The sequence below is a fragment of the Myotis brandtii genome, unplaced genomic scaffold (genome assembly GCF_000412655.1).
Source record: "Myotis brandtii unplaced genomic scaffold, ASM41265v1 scaffold499, whole genome shotgun sequence".
Classification (NCBI taxonomy): domain Eukaryota; kingdom Metazoa; phylum Chordata; class Mammalia; order Chiroptera; family Vespertilionidae; genus Myotis; species Myotis brandtii.
The window spans coordinates 2602075-2619568 of NW_005369027.1; the positions used below are offsets into that span (position 1 = coordinate 2602075).

The 17494-nt window shown below is 50.1% G+C and overlaps 1 protein-coding gene across 2 annotated transcripts in view; it reads left to right on the plus strand.

The window, feature by feature from the left end:
- The window catches only part of HKDC1 (hexokinase domain containing 1), a 39756-nt gene that overhangs the window by 1868 nt on the left and 20394 nt on the right, over window positions 1-17494 (plus strand). For both annotated transcript variants that reach the window (XM_005876815.2, XM_014548179.1), the window contains exons 2-7: window positions 3945-4107; window positions 7549-7697; window positions 7798-7917; window positions 12801-12896; window positions 14061-14160; window positions 17301-17484. In XM_005876815.2, coding sequence (XP_005876877.1) covers window positions 3945-4107; window positions 7549-7697; window positions 7798-7917; window positions 12801-12896; window positions 14061-14160; window positions 17301-17484 — 812 coding nt within the window. The remainder of the gene's footprint in view (window positions 1-3944; window positions 4108-7548; window positions 7698-7797; window positions 7918-12800; window positions 12897-14060; window positions 14161-17300; window positions 17485-17494) is intronic.

Sequence of the window (17494 nt, forward strand, 5' to 3'; positions counted from 1 at the left end):
AAGGAAGGAAAGGAAGGAAGGAAGGAAGGAAGGAAGGAAGGAAGGAAGGAAGGAAGGAAAGGAAGGAGGGAAGGGAAGGAAGGAAGGAAGGAGGGAAGGGAAGGAAGGAAGGAAGGCTACTCTGATAGCTTACCTTCCAATTCAATATATTGACATTATTTTTTTAGAAATTTTCTTTTTTTAAATATATTTTTTATTAATTTCAGAGAGGAATGGAGAGGGAGAGAGAGATAGAAGCATCAATGATGAGAGAGAATCATTGATCGGCTGCCTCCTGCACGCCCCCTACTGGGAATGGAGCCTGCAACCCAGGCATGTGCCCTTGACCAGAATCGAACCAGGGACCTTCAGTCCGCAGGCTGACACTCTATCCACTGAGCCAAACCAGCTAGGGCTATATTGACATTATTTGACCTACAGATAACATTGGGCTGGGCCTGGTCACTGACCCATAAATTGCTCACTCAAAGAAAAGGACTGGTTAGATTTTCAAAGTGTTCTTTTTACAGTTTAGAAAGTCAACATTACGAAAAGTGGAGATGTCACCTTTAATCCCACCCCCGTCACAGCTGTATTTGTGTGTGGAAGCCCGAATAGTCTTTTCTCACAGCGGATGTTTTTACAGTTATATTGTACATACAATTCTGGTCGTGTGTCCTTCGCTTACTGTTAGATTGTAACCACTTATGTACATTTCTCCATTTCTTTATGACTATTTTAATATCTAATATTTAATCAAGTTGGCTATGCCATAACTTTCCCCTTTTGTTGGACAGGCTATTTTCAAAAATATTTTTTTAACAGTTAAAAAATGACTGGTTCAGTGACTAATGTCAGCCTATGAACCAGGAGGTCATGGTTCAATTCCCAGTCAGGGCACTTGCCCAGGTTGCAGGCTTGATTCCCATAGAGGGTGTGCAGGAGGCAGCCCATCAATGATTCTCTCATCATTGAGATTTCTCTCTCCCTCTCCCTTCCTCTCTGAAATCAATAAAAAATATTTTTAAAAATTGCTATAATAAACATCCGTTTGTATTTAATGTTCTCCACCTTTGGGATTATTTACTAAGGATGGATTCCCAGAAGTGAAATCACTGAGTCAAAGAGTTGAACCTTTTTATGACTTTTTAAATTATTGTTAATATATTTTTATTGATTTCAGAAAGGAAGGGAGAGGGGGAGAGAGATAGAAACATCAATGATGAGAGAGAATCCTTGATTGGCTGCCTCCTACATGCCTCCTACTTGGGATCGAGCCCGCAACCCTGGCATGTGTCCTTGACTGGAATCGAACCTGGGACCCTTCAGTCCACAGGCTGATGCTCTATCCCAGCTGTGGGCAAACTACGGCCCTCGGGCCGAATCCGGCCAGTTTGAAATGAATAAAACTAAAAAAAAAAAAGACCATACCCTTTTATGTAATGATGTTTACTTTGAATTTATATTAGTTCACACAAACACTCCATCCATGCTTTTGTTCCGGCCCTCCGGTCCAGTTTAAGAACCCATTGTGGCCCTCGAGTCAAAAAGTTTGCCCACCCCTGCTCTATCCACTGAGCCAAACCAGCTAGGTCTTTTTATGACTCTTGATTCTTAATATGGGACCTTTGGACTATGTGGTCACTAAAGTCCCCTGCAGCTCCCCCATCTGTCATTCCCTAAGCTCTGAGCTTACATTTTAAGTCTGCTCTTCCTCCGTGCTGCTTGCTGGCTCTTTCGTTTAGAAGATATCCCACGTCTAGTTTGTGAGTCACTCCAAAGTGGGCCTGGTTGCTGCCACCCAAGCACCTCCCTCAGTGCCTGAAACATGTATGCCTGGTCACACAGGCCCAACGTCTCCTATCTGAGTCTAAAATATAAGTTTTCTCCCCCCCCCCATGTATGTTTCATTCTTTCCTTCTGAATAAATTAGAAACTGTTCTTAGTTGACACTCTTTCTGTCCTAACTTTAACTTATAGGAGCAGCAGGAGCAGTAAGTAGCCCAGAGCCCTCAGTGATGGTTAAACTGTAGCTTGCAAATGGCCCAAACAGCCTCAAAGCCATTGCTTACACAGAGGGATGGCCGGGGGATGCCCAGAGAAGCTTTCTGAGGTTGAGCAAAAATGAGCAATAGGCTTAGGGGCACTGTCTGAGGGGCCCTGGGCGATAAGGGGCAATGTGGTTCTTGTGCACGTCGCACCCTTCCCAAGCCCCAATTACTCGGGTCACGTCCCTTTTGTTGGTTTCCCATGTGCGTGGCAGTGCCAACCAATTAGTCATGAACAGACTCCGGGCGAACGGAAGTCCTTAATGAAGCGTGACCTGGTTCCGTCCTGTCTTCTCAACACGCTGAAAGCCCGATTGTCCTGTTCTGGTAACGGCCCCTGAGGGTTTTCTGGCCTCTCTCTGGCCCCAAGTCCCTGGAGCCGTGGTTTGTTTCACTGGCTTGGTGTCCGTATTGGCTCCGACTGAGCTGGGATGCCGGCCTCGAGGCCTATCTGATGGTTGGGCACCTGTCCTGCGATGAAGGTTCATGTGGCCCTTGTACTCTTGATATAATTTGTCTCTTGGGCTTGTGGTCCTGCACGAAATTGTGAAGCAAAACCAGGCCATGTGGTGAGGACGTGGGGACTGCACTGTAGTCCCAGGGCTGCCACGGACCTGCAGCTGCTCAGGGGCTCTGAGCCTGCGAGGCCTCCTCTCAACAGGGGCAAGGATTCCTGCCTCACCTGGCGCCTCAAGAAATGCCATGGAGAGCAGGTGAGGGACATACGTGAAAGCACTCTGTAGGCTGAGAGCATGTACTTAGCCTTAGATGAAAGTGTGGGAGGGCAATTCCTGCCCCGGTCAGTAATCCACCCCAGTGAGCCCTGGGGACCCAGGTTGCCCCCACCACATGGTGCGCACGAGGGAGGAGGCTGTTCTGCCATTCTTGTTTCTTTATAAATATGTTTTTATTGACTTTAGAGAGAGACGAAGAGAGAAGGATAGATAAAAACATCATTGATGGGCTGCCTCCTGCACGTCCCCTACTGGGGATTAAGCCTGCAACCCGGGCATGTGTCCTACCTGGGAATCAAACCAGTGACCTCTTGGTTCATGGGTGGATGCTCAACCACCGAGCCGCACCAGCTGCGCTGTTCTGCCATTCTTGATGGGACATTGTTACCTTCAAGTGGATGGAGCAGAACCAGTGATTTTTATAATTTCCCTCCATTGGGGGATCCTGTTTACCTGAGTGGTATCATGAACAGACTCAGGGCAATTTGAGCTGGCTTTAGAAATTAAACATCTTAATTAGAATAACCTCAGTTAAAAACAATGGGAGGGGACCGTTTCCCCCTCCCCCCCACACGGGAGTCCGTTCTGTGGGACTCTTCCCCCTCCCTATGTGGGAGTCTGTACTTGTTCTCCAATAAATTTCCACCTTTGCGATACCAAAAAACCAAAAAACACCCCCCGCCCCCTAAAAAACCCCCAACAACAACAATGGAGATGTGAAGGGCTAGATTTTAGAGAGTGCGGCTGGAAACTGAATTTAGCTCCGAGCTTCCTGGCAGCCCGTAAACAAAGGGAAACATGTTTGGATATATAGTGTCATCATTGGCTGACAGCAAGCTCCCACGTGTAGGAGTCCCAGGTTCTAGCTATAGCTAGTCTTTTCCAGAGGAGAGACAATGGGACAGTGGTGAGGGCTCGGAGCTGGGAATTAGAAACCCTGAACCTTTCTTAGTTTTTGTGCCTCCACTGTCCCATCAGAAAAATGGGGGAATCGTTTCTTCCTCAAAGCTTGCCCTTTGGAGGAATAAAGCCCACCTCCCCCAGCCTTCCATTCCGTTCTGTTCTCCCAGCTCCCTTCCTTGTCCCCAGCTTGAGGATCCGAATCACTAAGCGGTCCCCTTGCGACGTGGTCGTGGGCGTGGGAATGTGCAGCAGCCACCCCTGGCCACCCCTGTCCTTCCAGGTGGACAGGTTCCTGTATCACATGCGGCTCTCCGACGAGACCCTTCTGGACATCATGGCGCGGTTCCAGGCTGAGATGCAGAGGGGCCTGGGGAAGGACACCAACCCCACAGCCTCCGTGAAGATGCTGCCCACCTTTGTCAGGGCCATCCCGGACAGATCAGGTGAGGGGCGGGGGCTGCAGGGATCTGATCCCGCTGGGTCCTTCCTGCCGATGGACCTGAAGTTTGCCCCTGTGCCTTGACTTACCTCTCAGCCCTCTCCACAGCACCCCCACCTCCGACGCTCTATGCTTAGTCACACTCAATACCAAAAGTTTTGAACCAAGGTTCAAACGTGCCTCACTTTCTCTCTGCCCCCTTGGCCCCACACACCCTGCTCCCTCTCCTGCCGGGACATCTCAGCATTCTTCCCCTGGGGCACCCAGCTCAGCTTTTCTCTCTCAGTGGAGAGTTCCCTGCCTGCGTCTGGGAAGCACTCCCATGCTGGGCTCGGTGCCTGCCACCTGCTGCGTGTGCGAGTCTCCCCAGTGTCCTGAGCACCTCGCACAGTGCCTGGTGCGTACTGGGCCCCGAAATGTTTGTTGACTGCATATAAATGGCATTTCCTTCCTCGGTATTATTTCACTCCAAAGCATCGAGAGTCTAGGCTAATAGTAAGTATTAGAAGATGCCATGACGTAGTAGAAAGAATATTAAATGATGATATTCAAGAAACCTGGGTTCTAGGCCCAGCTCTGCCGTTCCTCAGTGACCGTTGACAAAAGGTATAGTCTCAGTTTCTCTATCTGTAAAGTGAGGGAGGTGGCCTCTGTATAAATTTTCTGTTGCTGCTGTAATAAGTTACCACACATTTAACAGCTTGAAACAACACACGTTTATTCTCTTTCAGTGGGAGTGGGTCGCAAGGGCCATAATCAGGGTGTGGGAAGGGCTGAGTGCCCTCCGGGGCTCAGTGGGAGCCTGTCCCTTGCCTTCTCAGCTGCAGGAGGCTCCTGCATTCCCCGCTCCAGCCTCTCTCCACCTCCCAGCCAGCAGCGTAGCATCTTCCAATATGTCTCTGACTCGCCCTTGCGCCTCTTCCTCCCTTAAAGACCCTGTGATTTACCTGATGCCCCTCAGATCATCCATGATCTCCCAACCTCGAGCTCAACCGATGAGCAACTTTGATTCTGTCTGCAACCTAAATCCCCTCTTGCCATGCTAACGTACCCACAGGATCCGGGGATTAGGATGTGGGCCTTTCTTTGCTTACCACAGTCTAGAGACCTCTAGAAGGAATCTTTGAGATTCCATACACTCCTCCGTTCTCAGCCTCTGGGAAGCCATAGGAGGAAGGAGCTGGTGTCTGCCAGGCACCTCCTGTGGTCCTCACTGTCTCACACAGTCCCCACAAGAACCCCGTGGTCAGATGAGATACCGAGGACCAAAGGGGTTCCCCAGTGTCAGGGTCCCAGTGCTCCAACCAAGCTCCAGCGGGGGCTTTGGGCTCTTGAAGAAGCCGGGATTAAAGTTTGGGGGCCTTCAGGGCCTGTGATTGGATTAGCCAGGTTCTGGGCCCCTTTGGGACAATGCCTGGGTCAAAGTCGTTAGGCTCTGCCGTTTGAGGGGCCCTGGGAGCTGTGATGAGAGAGACCTGTTCCCTGGCAGGCGGGTGGGTGCGTAGGGTGGGCAGTGTACCGCCCGGAGGAGCATAAGCTTTGGAGAGAGACTGTGCGGCTTTGAAATCTTGCCTGGTTCCTGGTACTTTTGCTCTGAGAGTGACGAGGGGACTGTGGTCCTTGACGGGTCACCCAGCTGCTCGGAGAAGCACCTGAGTCATGGGGTGTGAGGGGGGAGGCACCAGGGCAAAGTCCTCCTGGCTTCCTGTGCTGGGCTCCTCCTGCAGAGGTGTGTCCCCAGAGGCATCAGAAAGTGGCCTTTGATGGTCTGGAGCCTGCCGCAGGATGTGCCTTCCAGAAGGTTTGAAAGTGAAACTGACCAAGTTTCATACACCCCCTCCTCCTCAGACCAGGAGACACACCTATGCTCTTCCCTGTCTCCTTAGAGCCTCTCCTCACACAATAGCCCTTACCTGACCCTGCTCCAGGGGGTCCCTGCACCCAGAGGCCTGGGCAAGTCCACTGCACTCCTGCCCTCACCAACTTCAGGGTCATTAGGAGCAGATGAGGCAGGGGTGTTTCAAAGTCTCCAGAACGTTGTCCCAAGTCCCAGTAACTCTGTGAGCTGGTGGTGGCATTTCATGATTCCTCACCAACAAGCAGAACTCTGCTGATCCCTCAGGCCTGCATTTCAGAAATGTATAGAGTTTCCAGAGAAATCCCTCTGAGTGCTCCCACTGCAGGGCCCGCGCCTTTCATCCGAACCCACCCGAGAGGGGTGGCCTGTGTGAGCTTTAGTCCCAGTGTTTCAGCCAGGGAGCCGCAATGGGCTGTTCTTACAAAAGTGCCTTAAAAGTGTTGTTATTGCAACACGTCAGTTGACTAGCAATTTCCCTCTGTGTCTATTTCTTTTTCTTTTTTTTTTTTTTTAATATATTTTATTGATTTTTTTACAGAGAGGAAGGGAGAAGGATAGAGAGTTAGAAACATCAGCTGCCTCCTGCACACCTCCTACTGGGGATGTGCCCGCAACCAAGGTACATGCCCTTGACCGGAATCGAACCTGGGACCTTTCAGTCTGCAGGCCGACGCTCTATCCACTGAGCCAAACCGGTTAGGGCCTCTGTGTCTATTTCACAAGGAGTGAATCTGAATGGCCAGCTGGGGCCAGGGGCTACAGTCAGGGGTCAGATTTTCCCAGGCCGGGGGTCACATGGCACAAACAAGGCCACTTGGGGGCCTGGGTTTCTGGGCATGGCGTTTCACTTACGTGTGCCTTCGGCATACATCATGACTCATGCCGGGCACATGCGGCCACTTCTCAGGCGATTTTATAGAGAGGCTTGTTGGTTCAAAGGTTTGCACACCAGAGTTCTCATCCCACACCTGCGGCTGATGCTGAAGACACTGGCAGGGTCCTGGGCAGGACTTCTGTCTGGATCCCAAGGTGAAGTCGTTAAGAGGGGCTGTCATTTCCCCTTTTATTAATCGCATCTGCCTTGCACTGGGCTGGGTGGTGTTATTTTCTCATTTTGAAGCAACTCTGGCCCCAAATATTGAGCATCCTTGGCCCTTAAGGGCCGTCATTTGGTCCCCGTTTCCCTTCCCTCCTGGAGCATTTTGCCTCTGCCCTTGAGACAGAGGCTTGTATGGGGCTGTTTCTCTTCCCTGCACTCCCCCTCCCTTCCCTCCAGGCCTTATCTAGAATAGGCCCCGCCCTCAAGGCCCACCTCTCCTACCACCTGCCTGAAGAGTGTGCAGGCCATGAGAGACTTGGGTCACCCCTCCCCGTCCCCCCCCCTCCCCCCGTTCTGCCCCTTACTGGGAGGGCTCAGGTCAGTGGCTGCACTTCTGCAGCCCCAGTGAGTGTGCACAGTGACACCCAGCTCACACCTGGGGTGGTTGTGAGACTCAGTGACATTTCTTACCCGTCCAACTTCTCATGCACATCTTGCCATGTAGCAGACCCTCCATATCTGAAACTTTTTTGTTTGTTTTTTAATAGAAAATGGGGAGTTTCTTTCCCTGGATCTTGGAGGATCTAAGTTTCGAGTGTTGAAGGTGCAAGTCTCTGAAGAGGGGAAACAAAAGGTCCAGATGGAGAGTCAGTTCTACCCAACACCCAATGAAATTATCCGCGGGAACGGAGCAGAGGTACGGCGCAGGGCTCTGTGGAGTGCGGGGAGGCGGGGGAGGCCTTGTCGGTGAGCGGCTGCGCTGTAGCCCAGGGCCCTGTGCTTTCTCTCCTCTGCAGCTGTTTGAATATGTGGCTGACTGTCTGGCAGATTTCATGAAGACCAAAGGGCTGATGCATAAGAAATTGCCCCTGGGCATGACCTTCTCTTTTCCCTGCTGGCAGACTAAATTGGAAGAGGTAAGGCCTGGCTGGGGAGGGGAGAAGCTGTGCAGGGTTTGGAGTTTGGGGCTGGAGAATGTGTAGAAGTCAGGTTGGGAACAGGGGGCATCAGCAGGAATTCTCTTGCTTGTTATTTTCTTTTTATTCCTGTAAACCAGTGATTCCCAAAGTGGGCGCTACCGCCCCCTAGTGGGCGCTGCAGCGATCCAGGGGGGCGGTGATGGCCACAGGTGCATTTGTTTTAACTTTTTTTGTATTACCTTTCTATTCTGAGTTCAATAAATAGTTTCATAATTTCAAACTTCAATGTTTCTAATTTACACCTTTCTTTACTATATTTTACAAAAAAGGTAGAAACATTAATACATATATCTTTCTGTTTAATTGCTATTAAAATTTAAAAAAAATTAATTTCCAGGGGGCGCTGAGTAATATTTTTTCTGGAAAGGGGGTGGTAGGCCAAATAAGTTTGGGAACCACTGCTGTAAACGATGAAGTGAAAATGTGAGACAGAGCACTGGTTAACGTGCTGCCTTCATTTTACATCCACGTGGGCACAGCACAGGAATGAAGTGGTTTTCACCCGTAGCTCAGTGGTTCTGCTGGAGGGCTTGTTAAACTCGGGTTCTGGGCCCCAGCAGGGCTTCTTAATCAGTGGGGCCTTAGACTTGCATTTCCAACAGGTTCCCATGTGATCAGAATGCTGCAGGTCTGAGATAAGAGGGGGAAGGCTCAGGGAATCTCACCTCTGCACCCTTAGGAGGAGGGTCGAGGTAGGGTCGCTGGGGTGACAATGTTGTCGAGCAGACACCTCACCTGGGATGTGGTCTCAGCTGCGCCACTAGCCTGCTGAGGGCTCAGGCAATTCATCTCCATGTGCCTCCAATTTTCAAATTAATAGGGAGATGTCAAACCCAATTTTATGTTCATCTGTGAAAATAAATAAGGTCCATGTAAAAGGAGAAGAAGCTTTCTGGGGCCAGGGGTCAGTCAAGAGTCAGGTCTTCCCGGGCCACACCTGTCTGGGGTGGGGGCCCATGATCCCCTGCGGGACATACTGGTCATGACCCCAGCTGACCATCATTTCCTGGACCACCTAGATATCACTGACTGTCCATCCAGGGATTCGTTTGATATTGTTGACTCTGGGTGACGGAGGGTGGAAAGGAAATGGGTTTTCACGTCCCACAGACCTGGCTTTGAATCATTGTTTGGAAAGTTGTGTTGCCTGGGCCATTCCGTGGCTTATTGAGCCCCTGGTGTTCTCATCTGTAAAACACGGTTCATGTTATTTACCTGCTGGGCCAGGTAAAGCCCACACAAAACACCTGCAACGCCCAGCTCTGTGCCTGGTGCCCAGTGGTCGCTGCAGGTGAGGACGGCTGTCCCTGTGGGACTTTCTCTCCCCGAGTTGTACCTTGTCCCCATTTCTGCGATGCTTCTGGAGGGCAGCACTGTTTTGTGTTGTTCTTCCTCTCCGCCCCAGGCTCTGGCTCCGAGTCCTGGTTTTCACGGCGCCCGATCACTATCTGACAATTGGAAGGTGTCATCAGTCATTTACAGTGGGGCCTTGACTTACCGACTAACGAGTTTTTTGAGATACCAGCTGTCTCTCGGCTGATTTTTTGCATTGAGTTGATAGAGTAATTTGAGTTAACGAGCTCCTTAACGAGCTCGGTCTCTGAACGAATTAAACTCGTAAGTCAAGGCCCCACTGTACTTGATTCCATTAAATGAGAAATTGCCATCATCTATCTATACCGGGCGTGGACTGAAGTTTACTTTTTTGTTATTTTATAAAGGAAGGGTGGGGGGAAATAGTATGAAGAAGGGTTCAGGGGATGTTAGAAGAGGCCAGCAGAGCTTTGCTCTGCTTCATCCCTGTCTGGATGGAAGAGCAGAGGTGCCGGGGTCAGTAGAGGAAGTGGAAGGAGGAGCCAGGAGTCAGGACTGGAGACTGGATTCACCAAACTGTGCAATACCTCTGGTCCAAGCTCAGGAACAGAGACCCCAGGAAGAAGGAAGAAAATTCTCAAGCTCTGTGGGAGTTCATTTGACTTTGAGAACCAAACTTGAATATTTTCTTTTTTAAAATTTATTATTTTTTTATTTTCAGAGATACCCACTACTAGATTGTGGGTTTTCCCTCCAGTCACGTCTATATTAAATATAGAAGGGAGAGGGAGAGAGAAAGAAACATCAATGTGGGAGTGGAACATCAATCAGCTGCCTCCTGACCAAGCCCACAACCCAGGCATGTGCCCTGACTGGGAATCTAACCAGCAACCTTTTGGTACATTGGATGAAACCCAACCAACTGAACCAATAGGCAAGCCAGAGCTTGCCTATTTTCTTGGTAATTAAGGGTGAATGTATGGTTTGTTCATACAGGAACTTTCTTTCTTTTTTTAAATTTTGTTTTATTGCTTAAAGTATTACAAAGAGTAGTACATATGTCTCCTCCCCCCACCCTTGACCTTTCCCCCGGCCTACCCTACCCCCAGTGTCTTGTGTCTATTGGTTATGCTTATATGCATGCATACAAGTCCTTTGGTTGATCTCTAGGAACTTCCAATAATAATAATAATAATAATAATAATAATAAACACTGTTCCTCAGATTTTAACACTATATCTTGTACTATGTGAACTCTTTATGTGTATTATCTCATTAAAATAAAAGACAATCATCTGAGGTAGATATAATTATTTTCACTTTATATTTGAGAAAAACTGCAGCTCAGAGAGGTTAAGAGACTTGTCCGAGGGCACACAGCCAAAAGGGACTCAGCCCAAGCTCAAAACCTTCCTGATCAAATTGCCTTTCCAGAAAGACACAGCTCTAGAACTTGGTTTAAAATGCCAGGAAAGCATTTTGACCCATTTGTGTCATATTCCAATAAGGATTTTTCAAGTGACATTTAAACTAGGGAAGGGTGCTTGATTATATCGAGGAAGTGAGGACTGCTTTTTCTCATCAGAGTTAAGTTGAATTACTTGTATTTTATAAAATGTCCTCCCAACTGCCTCTCAGTGAAGTCGAAGGCCAGGGAGAAAAGCTTTACCCAGGAGATGAATGAACAGTGATAACGGAGTGGGCACAGCTTTGAGCCATGGTTCTGCCGCAGCTGTCGGCTTTGTGACACTAAGACACAGGCTCTTGGGGAAGGAGGTCTGAGCGGCCATGTAAGTGCAGAGAAGGTGGGTGGGGAGCCTTCAAGAGGAGGTCTGGCTGAGGGGGCTTCTTCGTGAAACGAAAAAATGATTAAAGACGCTAAGGGCCTGGGAATTAAAAGAGGAGGTCACTCTGTTCATTTTTTTTTAAATGAGGGAACAGAAAAGTCTTAGCTGAAGAGAAGTTTCTGTGTGTTTCTAATAATAAAAGACAATAGAAATCACCTGTCATCCCAATCTTCAGAGATACCCACTACTAGATTGTGGGTTTTCCCTCCAGTCACGTCTATATTAAATATTGATGTTATGCTGTATATGTAGTTTTTAAAAATATAGTTCTATGAACTGCTTTTTCCCCACCAACAGTACATCACAAGCATTTATTCCCCACTCCTCCATGTACCCTCCCCCCAACAGGTCCCATGCTGTCCCAGCACCTTTTTGGTGGGGACGCCGCCCCTCAATGTCTTGGGTGAGGCAGGGATGTTACCCTAGCACAGTGATGGCGAACCTATGACATGCGTGTCAGAGGTGACATGAGAACTCAATTTTTTGGTTGATTTTTCTTTGTTAATTGGCATTTAAATATATAAAATAAATATCAAAAATAAAAGTATTTGTTTTCCTATGGTTGCAAATATCAAAAAATTTCTATATGTGACACGGCACCAGAGTTAAATTAGGGTTTTTCAAAATGCGGACAGCCGAGCTCAAAAGGTTCGCCATCACTGCCCTAGCCTGTGAAGGCAGAAGTTAGGGAGAGTGGCCGCTAGGTAGCGCTGTGGTGCAGGGGGAAAGCCAGGTCGCCAGTTGGGAGTCCCGTCTGAGCTCTATCCTTCACTCCCTGTGAGACCTAGAGTGATTTCCCTCCTCTAAGTCTCAGCTTCTTTATCCACAAACTGAGGAGGGTGGGAAGATGTGGTCAGGGTGTTTGTGAATTTGGGCTCAGCTACGCTCAGCTGTGTGGCCTTCATCTCCAAGATCTCGTCCAGCCTGAAAAATTCTATGATTTTTTGCTAGCTTAGACATGAAACTCATGGGAAACCCAATTTTAAGCAAATCATTGATAATGCAAAATGAGAACCATTTTTGGAAGGTGCAATTAAGTTCCTGAGGGAGTTCTGCAAGGCAACACCATGTTAGTCCTGTTTTGTGGAGCTGGGAAACCTTACATTCTGCACACATATGATCAGCCACACAGCAGGCATTTCCATCAGAGCATTCCTGTGACAGGCAGGGAAGTGACCTTTCCATTTTACAGGTGAGTAAACTGAGGGTCAGAGAGTTAAGGGCCTTGTCTGATGTCCCTGAGCCCAAGTGTCCTGACTCTTTAGCATCGTTCTTTCTGCCACTGCATGTAATGTTCCAAACTGCTCAGATGGAAATTATAAAGATCTATAATAATAAAAGCGTAATATGCTAATTAGACTGGATGTCCTTCTGGACAAAGCCAGGGCTGCAAGGGAAGCCCGGGTCCCGGGTGCCAGAGCAGGGAAGCCGGTGCCAACAGCTGGGGGGAAGGAAGGCCTACTCTTGCAGGAATTTTGTGCACTGGGCCTCTAGTGTTTAAATATTAGCAAAGGCCTCTGAAGAAATACTGAAAGAATTGGGCGATGAAGCTTAAAGAAGAGAAGATAGGGGGTTGCACTTTAAGCATAAAATCCCTGCAGCTCATGTTCAGAACTGAACACCTTCTTTGTTTTGACTGGATCTGAATTCTTCCCCCAGGGTGTCCTGCTTTCATGGACCAAGAAGTTTAAGGCCCGGGGAGTTCAGGACACAGATGTAGTGAGCCGTCTAACCAAGGCCATGAAAAACCACAAGGTAGGAATTTGCTCAGCTCCCAGTCCTAGCCGTCTCCTGAGGGCGGGTCACACGGTGCCTGCCCCTGAAGGAGGACAGGGAGAGGAACCGACCTCGGGGAAGGTCTCACTGCAATGTAGGTGCCTCACTTCGGATAAACCCACGGGGGAGCCTTGGTCTGTGGACCTTGTTCCAGTTACTGTTGAAAGTGGGCCCCACTGCCCAGGGACCTCCCCATTTGCACAGCCCCTTCGGGGGTCCTGGTTAGACCCCCTGCCGTGTGTGATGCTCCAACTCCTACCTCTCGCTGAGGCTTAAAATATACAGTGGGGCCTTGACTTACGAGTTTCATTCCTTCCGAGACCGAGCTCGTTAAGGAGCTCATTAACTCAAATTACTCTATCAACTCAATGCAAAAAATCGGCCGAGAGACAGCTGGTATCTCAAAACACTCATTAGTCGGGACACTCGTGAGTCAAGGCCCCACTGTACTTTCTTTCCAGTCCGGCTCTCTAGGCCACTTTCCACGCTCCCTTAGTTGGACTATTTGTTGAATAAATGCTATAACCGCAAAAGCAAGGCATGCTCCTTGCCAGTGGAAAAGCACACAAGTGAACCCAGATGATTTGTCACCCCGACAGCAAGAGGACTGTTTTGATGTGAACCCTTCCGTCTTTTATTCTCTTTAAAGCTGTGATCGTATTCCCTTGAAGTCTGTTTTTCTCTTATTGTTTTCATTTTACTTTAAAACACTCCCTCTAACCTTGGGGAATGTGGTGCAGTAACCCAGGTTGACTTGGCGGAATGAGAAACCGGGTGGGGACTTGCCCACAGCTGAGGACTCGAGTATCTCCTCCTGAGAACACCATTGCTTCCCGGACAGACATGTTCTGCTCAGGGTCCCGCAGGCGAGGGCTGGAGTCCAGGTGGTCTGTCCCTCCTCTTCCTCGGCACAGGGGCCATCAGCCATACAGCAGCAGCATGGGTTCCCCCACGAGCTCCCAACTGCTCGTTCTCTCACCGAGACCGCTGACCTTGACAAAGGCCTTGCTCCTTCCAGGCAGGCCCCATAGGCAGGATCTAGGGACTTTCTCAACAGTCACCTTCACTGCTTTTGCTTTCTCCGTGGGGACAGACGGAGGGATGACACTCCCTTCCCACCCACTAATGCTTGTGTTCCAACAGGACATCGATGTGGATATCCTGGCCTTGGTCAATGACACCGTGGGAACCATGATGACCTGTGCCTATGATGACCCCTCCTGTGAAGTTGGAGTCATCATTGGTAACTCAATCTGACTTGCTTTTTGGGGATGCGGGTACAGGGCTGGGTTGGAGCTGAGTTTCAGCAAACTCTGAGCAAATTCTGTGGGAAGGGGACTGGTGCTTTCTGCTTAGGAGAAACAACAGAGGACGATGAAAAATTCATTCGTTCACTCAACAAGTGCTTGCTGGGTGCCTACTGTGTGTCAGGCCCGTCTCTGCATTGGGTTCTCAGGGTGAGTTAATACTCAGGGTCCCTGTGCTCATGGGGCTTTCCGTGGGGAGGTGGGTGAAGGGCCAAAGAGGCCTAAAGGAGTAAGATCATGTCAGGTGCTGCTGACTGTGAGGAAGAAAATGCAGCAGGGGGGTCACCGAGAGTGAGTGTGAGGTGGTCAGGGCAGGACGCTCTGAGGGGTACATTTGAGCAGGGACCTCAGCAACAAGGAGGAGGGAGCCAAGTAAGATCCAGAGGCGAGTCCTTGGCAAAGGAAAGAGGACACCTCTGGCCTCTGAGATGGGACTGAGTCTGGGTGCTCGGGGAAGCACCCTGAAAGGCGGCTCATCTGGTGAATGGAGGCTGGGAGTAGTAGGGTATTTAGGTTGGAGAGAGTGGACGGGACCGGGCATAGGTCACAGACACAGTCATGGAGGGTCTTTAGCTTTTGCCCCAAAAGAGACAGGAAGGCACTGGAGGATGCTGGGGGGATGGATAAGTGGGGTGCGCATTTTTAAAAAGCTCGTTTTGGCTGCTGTGTGAAAAGTTGACTATTGGGGCAACAGTGGAAGCAAGGTGACCGGCCAGGAGACCATTGCACTGTGTAGGTGAGACGTGGTGGAGGCCTGGGCCAGGGAGTGGCGGGCAGTGAGGTGTCCAGGGGGTGGGTCCCTGAGCTGGGAAGGGCTCTCCTGGAGGGTCCGGGAGAAGGCTGTCTGGGGGACAATTGAAGCCAAATGGATGGGATTTATAGGCTGTTCTTGGATATGCCCTTCCACCTCCCCATCCCTTTACTGCTGTTGGAAAAAGTTCTCTGCATGGTTTTTTCTTACTTTCTAATTACATTCTCCTGAGCCTGACTTTCCCAAAGGGCAGGAGCTTTACCCCTGAGGGGCTTGATCCGCCTCCCCCCTCCCCCCGTCTCTGGAGCCCACACCTCAGCATGGACCGGCGTGTCCATCAGCCACTGTCACTGTGCTGTCTTCGTGGCTGGGTCAGGTAACCCGGACAGTGACGGTGTGCAGGGTGCGGGCCATGCCTAACAGTGTCCGTGCTTTCCTGAGAAAGTGTGCCCAGGTGCTGCATTACATTTTGCTTTTCTGCCTTCTTGTTTCTCGTGCTGGCTTTTAAATCCTCACACCACAGGGTCGGCCAGGAAGACGCTTACTTTTGTTTTCTTAAGTAGCTTTATTGAGGCATAAAACTTTTCTCATTTCAGTACAATTCAATACATTTTAGTAAGTTTACAATTTTGTAACCATCACTCCTATTTCATTTTAGAACATTTCTATCACCCCAATAAGTCCCACCTGCAGTCACTCCCCCAATCCTCGAGTGTGTGTTGGAATAATGAAATTTTGCTTTCTTATGTGATAGCTAATCACTGTGAATGACAAGGATGTAGAGGAGGTGGGGAACAATGCGTGGCAGGTCATGAATAAGGAATATTTTTACTATCAAATAGAGAAGAGGTTAGGTAGCTGGGGGAAGGGGGTTAAAAATTACTGTGGGTTGGTAATTTAAAATATATCAGGTTAGATGAACTCATCCTCTTTGCAAATGTGCTTTGTCAGCTCTCATACGTATTCGTTAGGGACTTCTTCAGGACTGACTTCATTCATCACAGCAAACCATGAGCACACCGAGACGGATAGGCTTGGCCTGTCAGCTGGTTTCCTCATGAACTCCAGCTCGCCAGCTGCTGCCTCAGCGGGAACAGCACCATCTAAAGCGCTGTGCGGTGTATTCCTAGAGCTCTCAGGTCTAAGGCGCTGTGCGGTGTATTCCTAGAGCTCTCAGGTCTAAGGCGCTGTGCGGTGGATTCCTAGAGCTCTCAGGTCTAAGGCGCTGTGCGGTGGATTCCTAGAGCTCTCAGGTCTAAGGCGCTGTGCGGTGGATTCCTAGAGCTCTCAGGTCTAAGGCGCTGTGCGGTGGATTCCTAGAGCTCTCAGGTCTAAGGCGCTGTGCGGTGGATTCCTAGAGCTCTCAGGTCTAAGGCGCTGTGCGGTGGATTCCTAGAGCTCTCAGGTCTAAGGCGCTGTGCGGTGGATTCCTAGAGCTCTCAGGTCTAAGGCGCTGTGCGGTGGATTCCTAGAGCTCTCAGGTCTAAGGCGCTGTGCGGTGGATTCCTAGAGCTCTCAGGTCTAAGGCGCTGTGCGGTGGATTCCTAGAGCTCTCAGGTCTAAGGCGCTGTGCGGTGGATTCCTAGAGCTCTCAGGTCTAAGGCGCTGTGCGGTGGATTCCTAGAGCTCTCAGGTCTAAGGCGCTGTGCGGTGGATTCCTAGAGCTCTCAGGTCTAAGGCGCTGTGCGGTGGATTCCTAGAGCTCTCAGGTCTAAGGCGCTGTGCGGTGGATTCCTAGAGCTCTCAGGTCTAAGGCGCTGTGCGGTGGATTCCTAGAGCTCTCAGGTCTAAGGCGCTGTGCGGTGGATTCCTAGAGCTCTCAGGTCTAAGGCGCTGTGCGGTGGATTCCTAGAGCTCTCAGGTCTAAGGCGCTGTGCGGTGGATTCCTAGAGCTCTCAGGTCTAAGGCGCTGTGCGGTGGATTCCTAGAGCTCTCAGGTCTAAGGCGCTGTGCGGTGGATTCCTAGAGCTCTCAGGTCTAAGGCGCTGTGCGGTGGATTCCTAGAGCTCTCAGGTCTAAGGCGCTGTGCGGTGGATTCCTAGAGCTCTCAGGTCTAAGGCGCTGTGCGGTGGATTCCTAGAGCTCTCAGGTCTAAGGCGCTGTGCGGTGGATTCCTAGAGCTCTCAGGTCTAAGGCGCTGTGCGGTGTATTCCTAGAGCTCTCAGGTCTAAGACGCTGTGCGGTGGATCCGAGAGCTCTCAGGTCTAAGACGCTGTGCGATGGATCCGAGAGCTCTCAGGTCTAAAGCTCGGGCAGGTCAGAGCTCTCTGCCTGCCCAGCGGGGAGCCCGCCGTCTGTGCATCTTCCCTCTGACCCCTTGTTCAGGCACCGGCACCAACGCGTGCTACATGGAGGACATGAGCAACATCGACCTGGTGGAAGGCGACGAGGGGAGGATGTGCATCAACACCGAGTGGGGGGCCTTTGGGGACGACGGGGCCCTGGAAGACATCCGCACGGAGTTCGACCGGGATCTGGACCTCGGCTCTCTCAACCCGGGGAAGCAGCTGTGAGTGCAC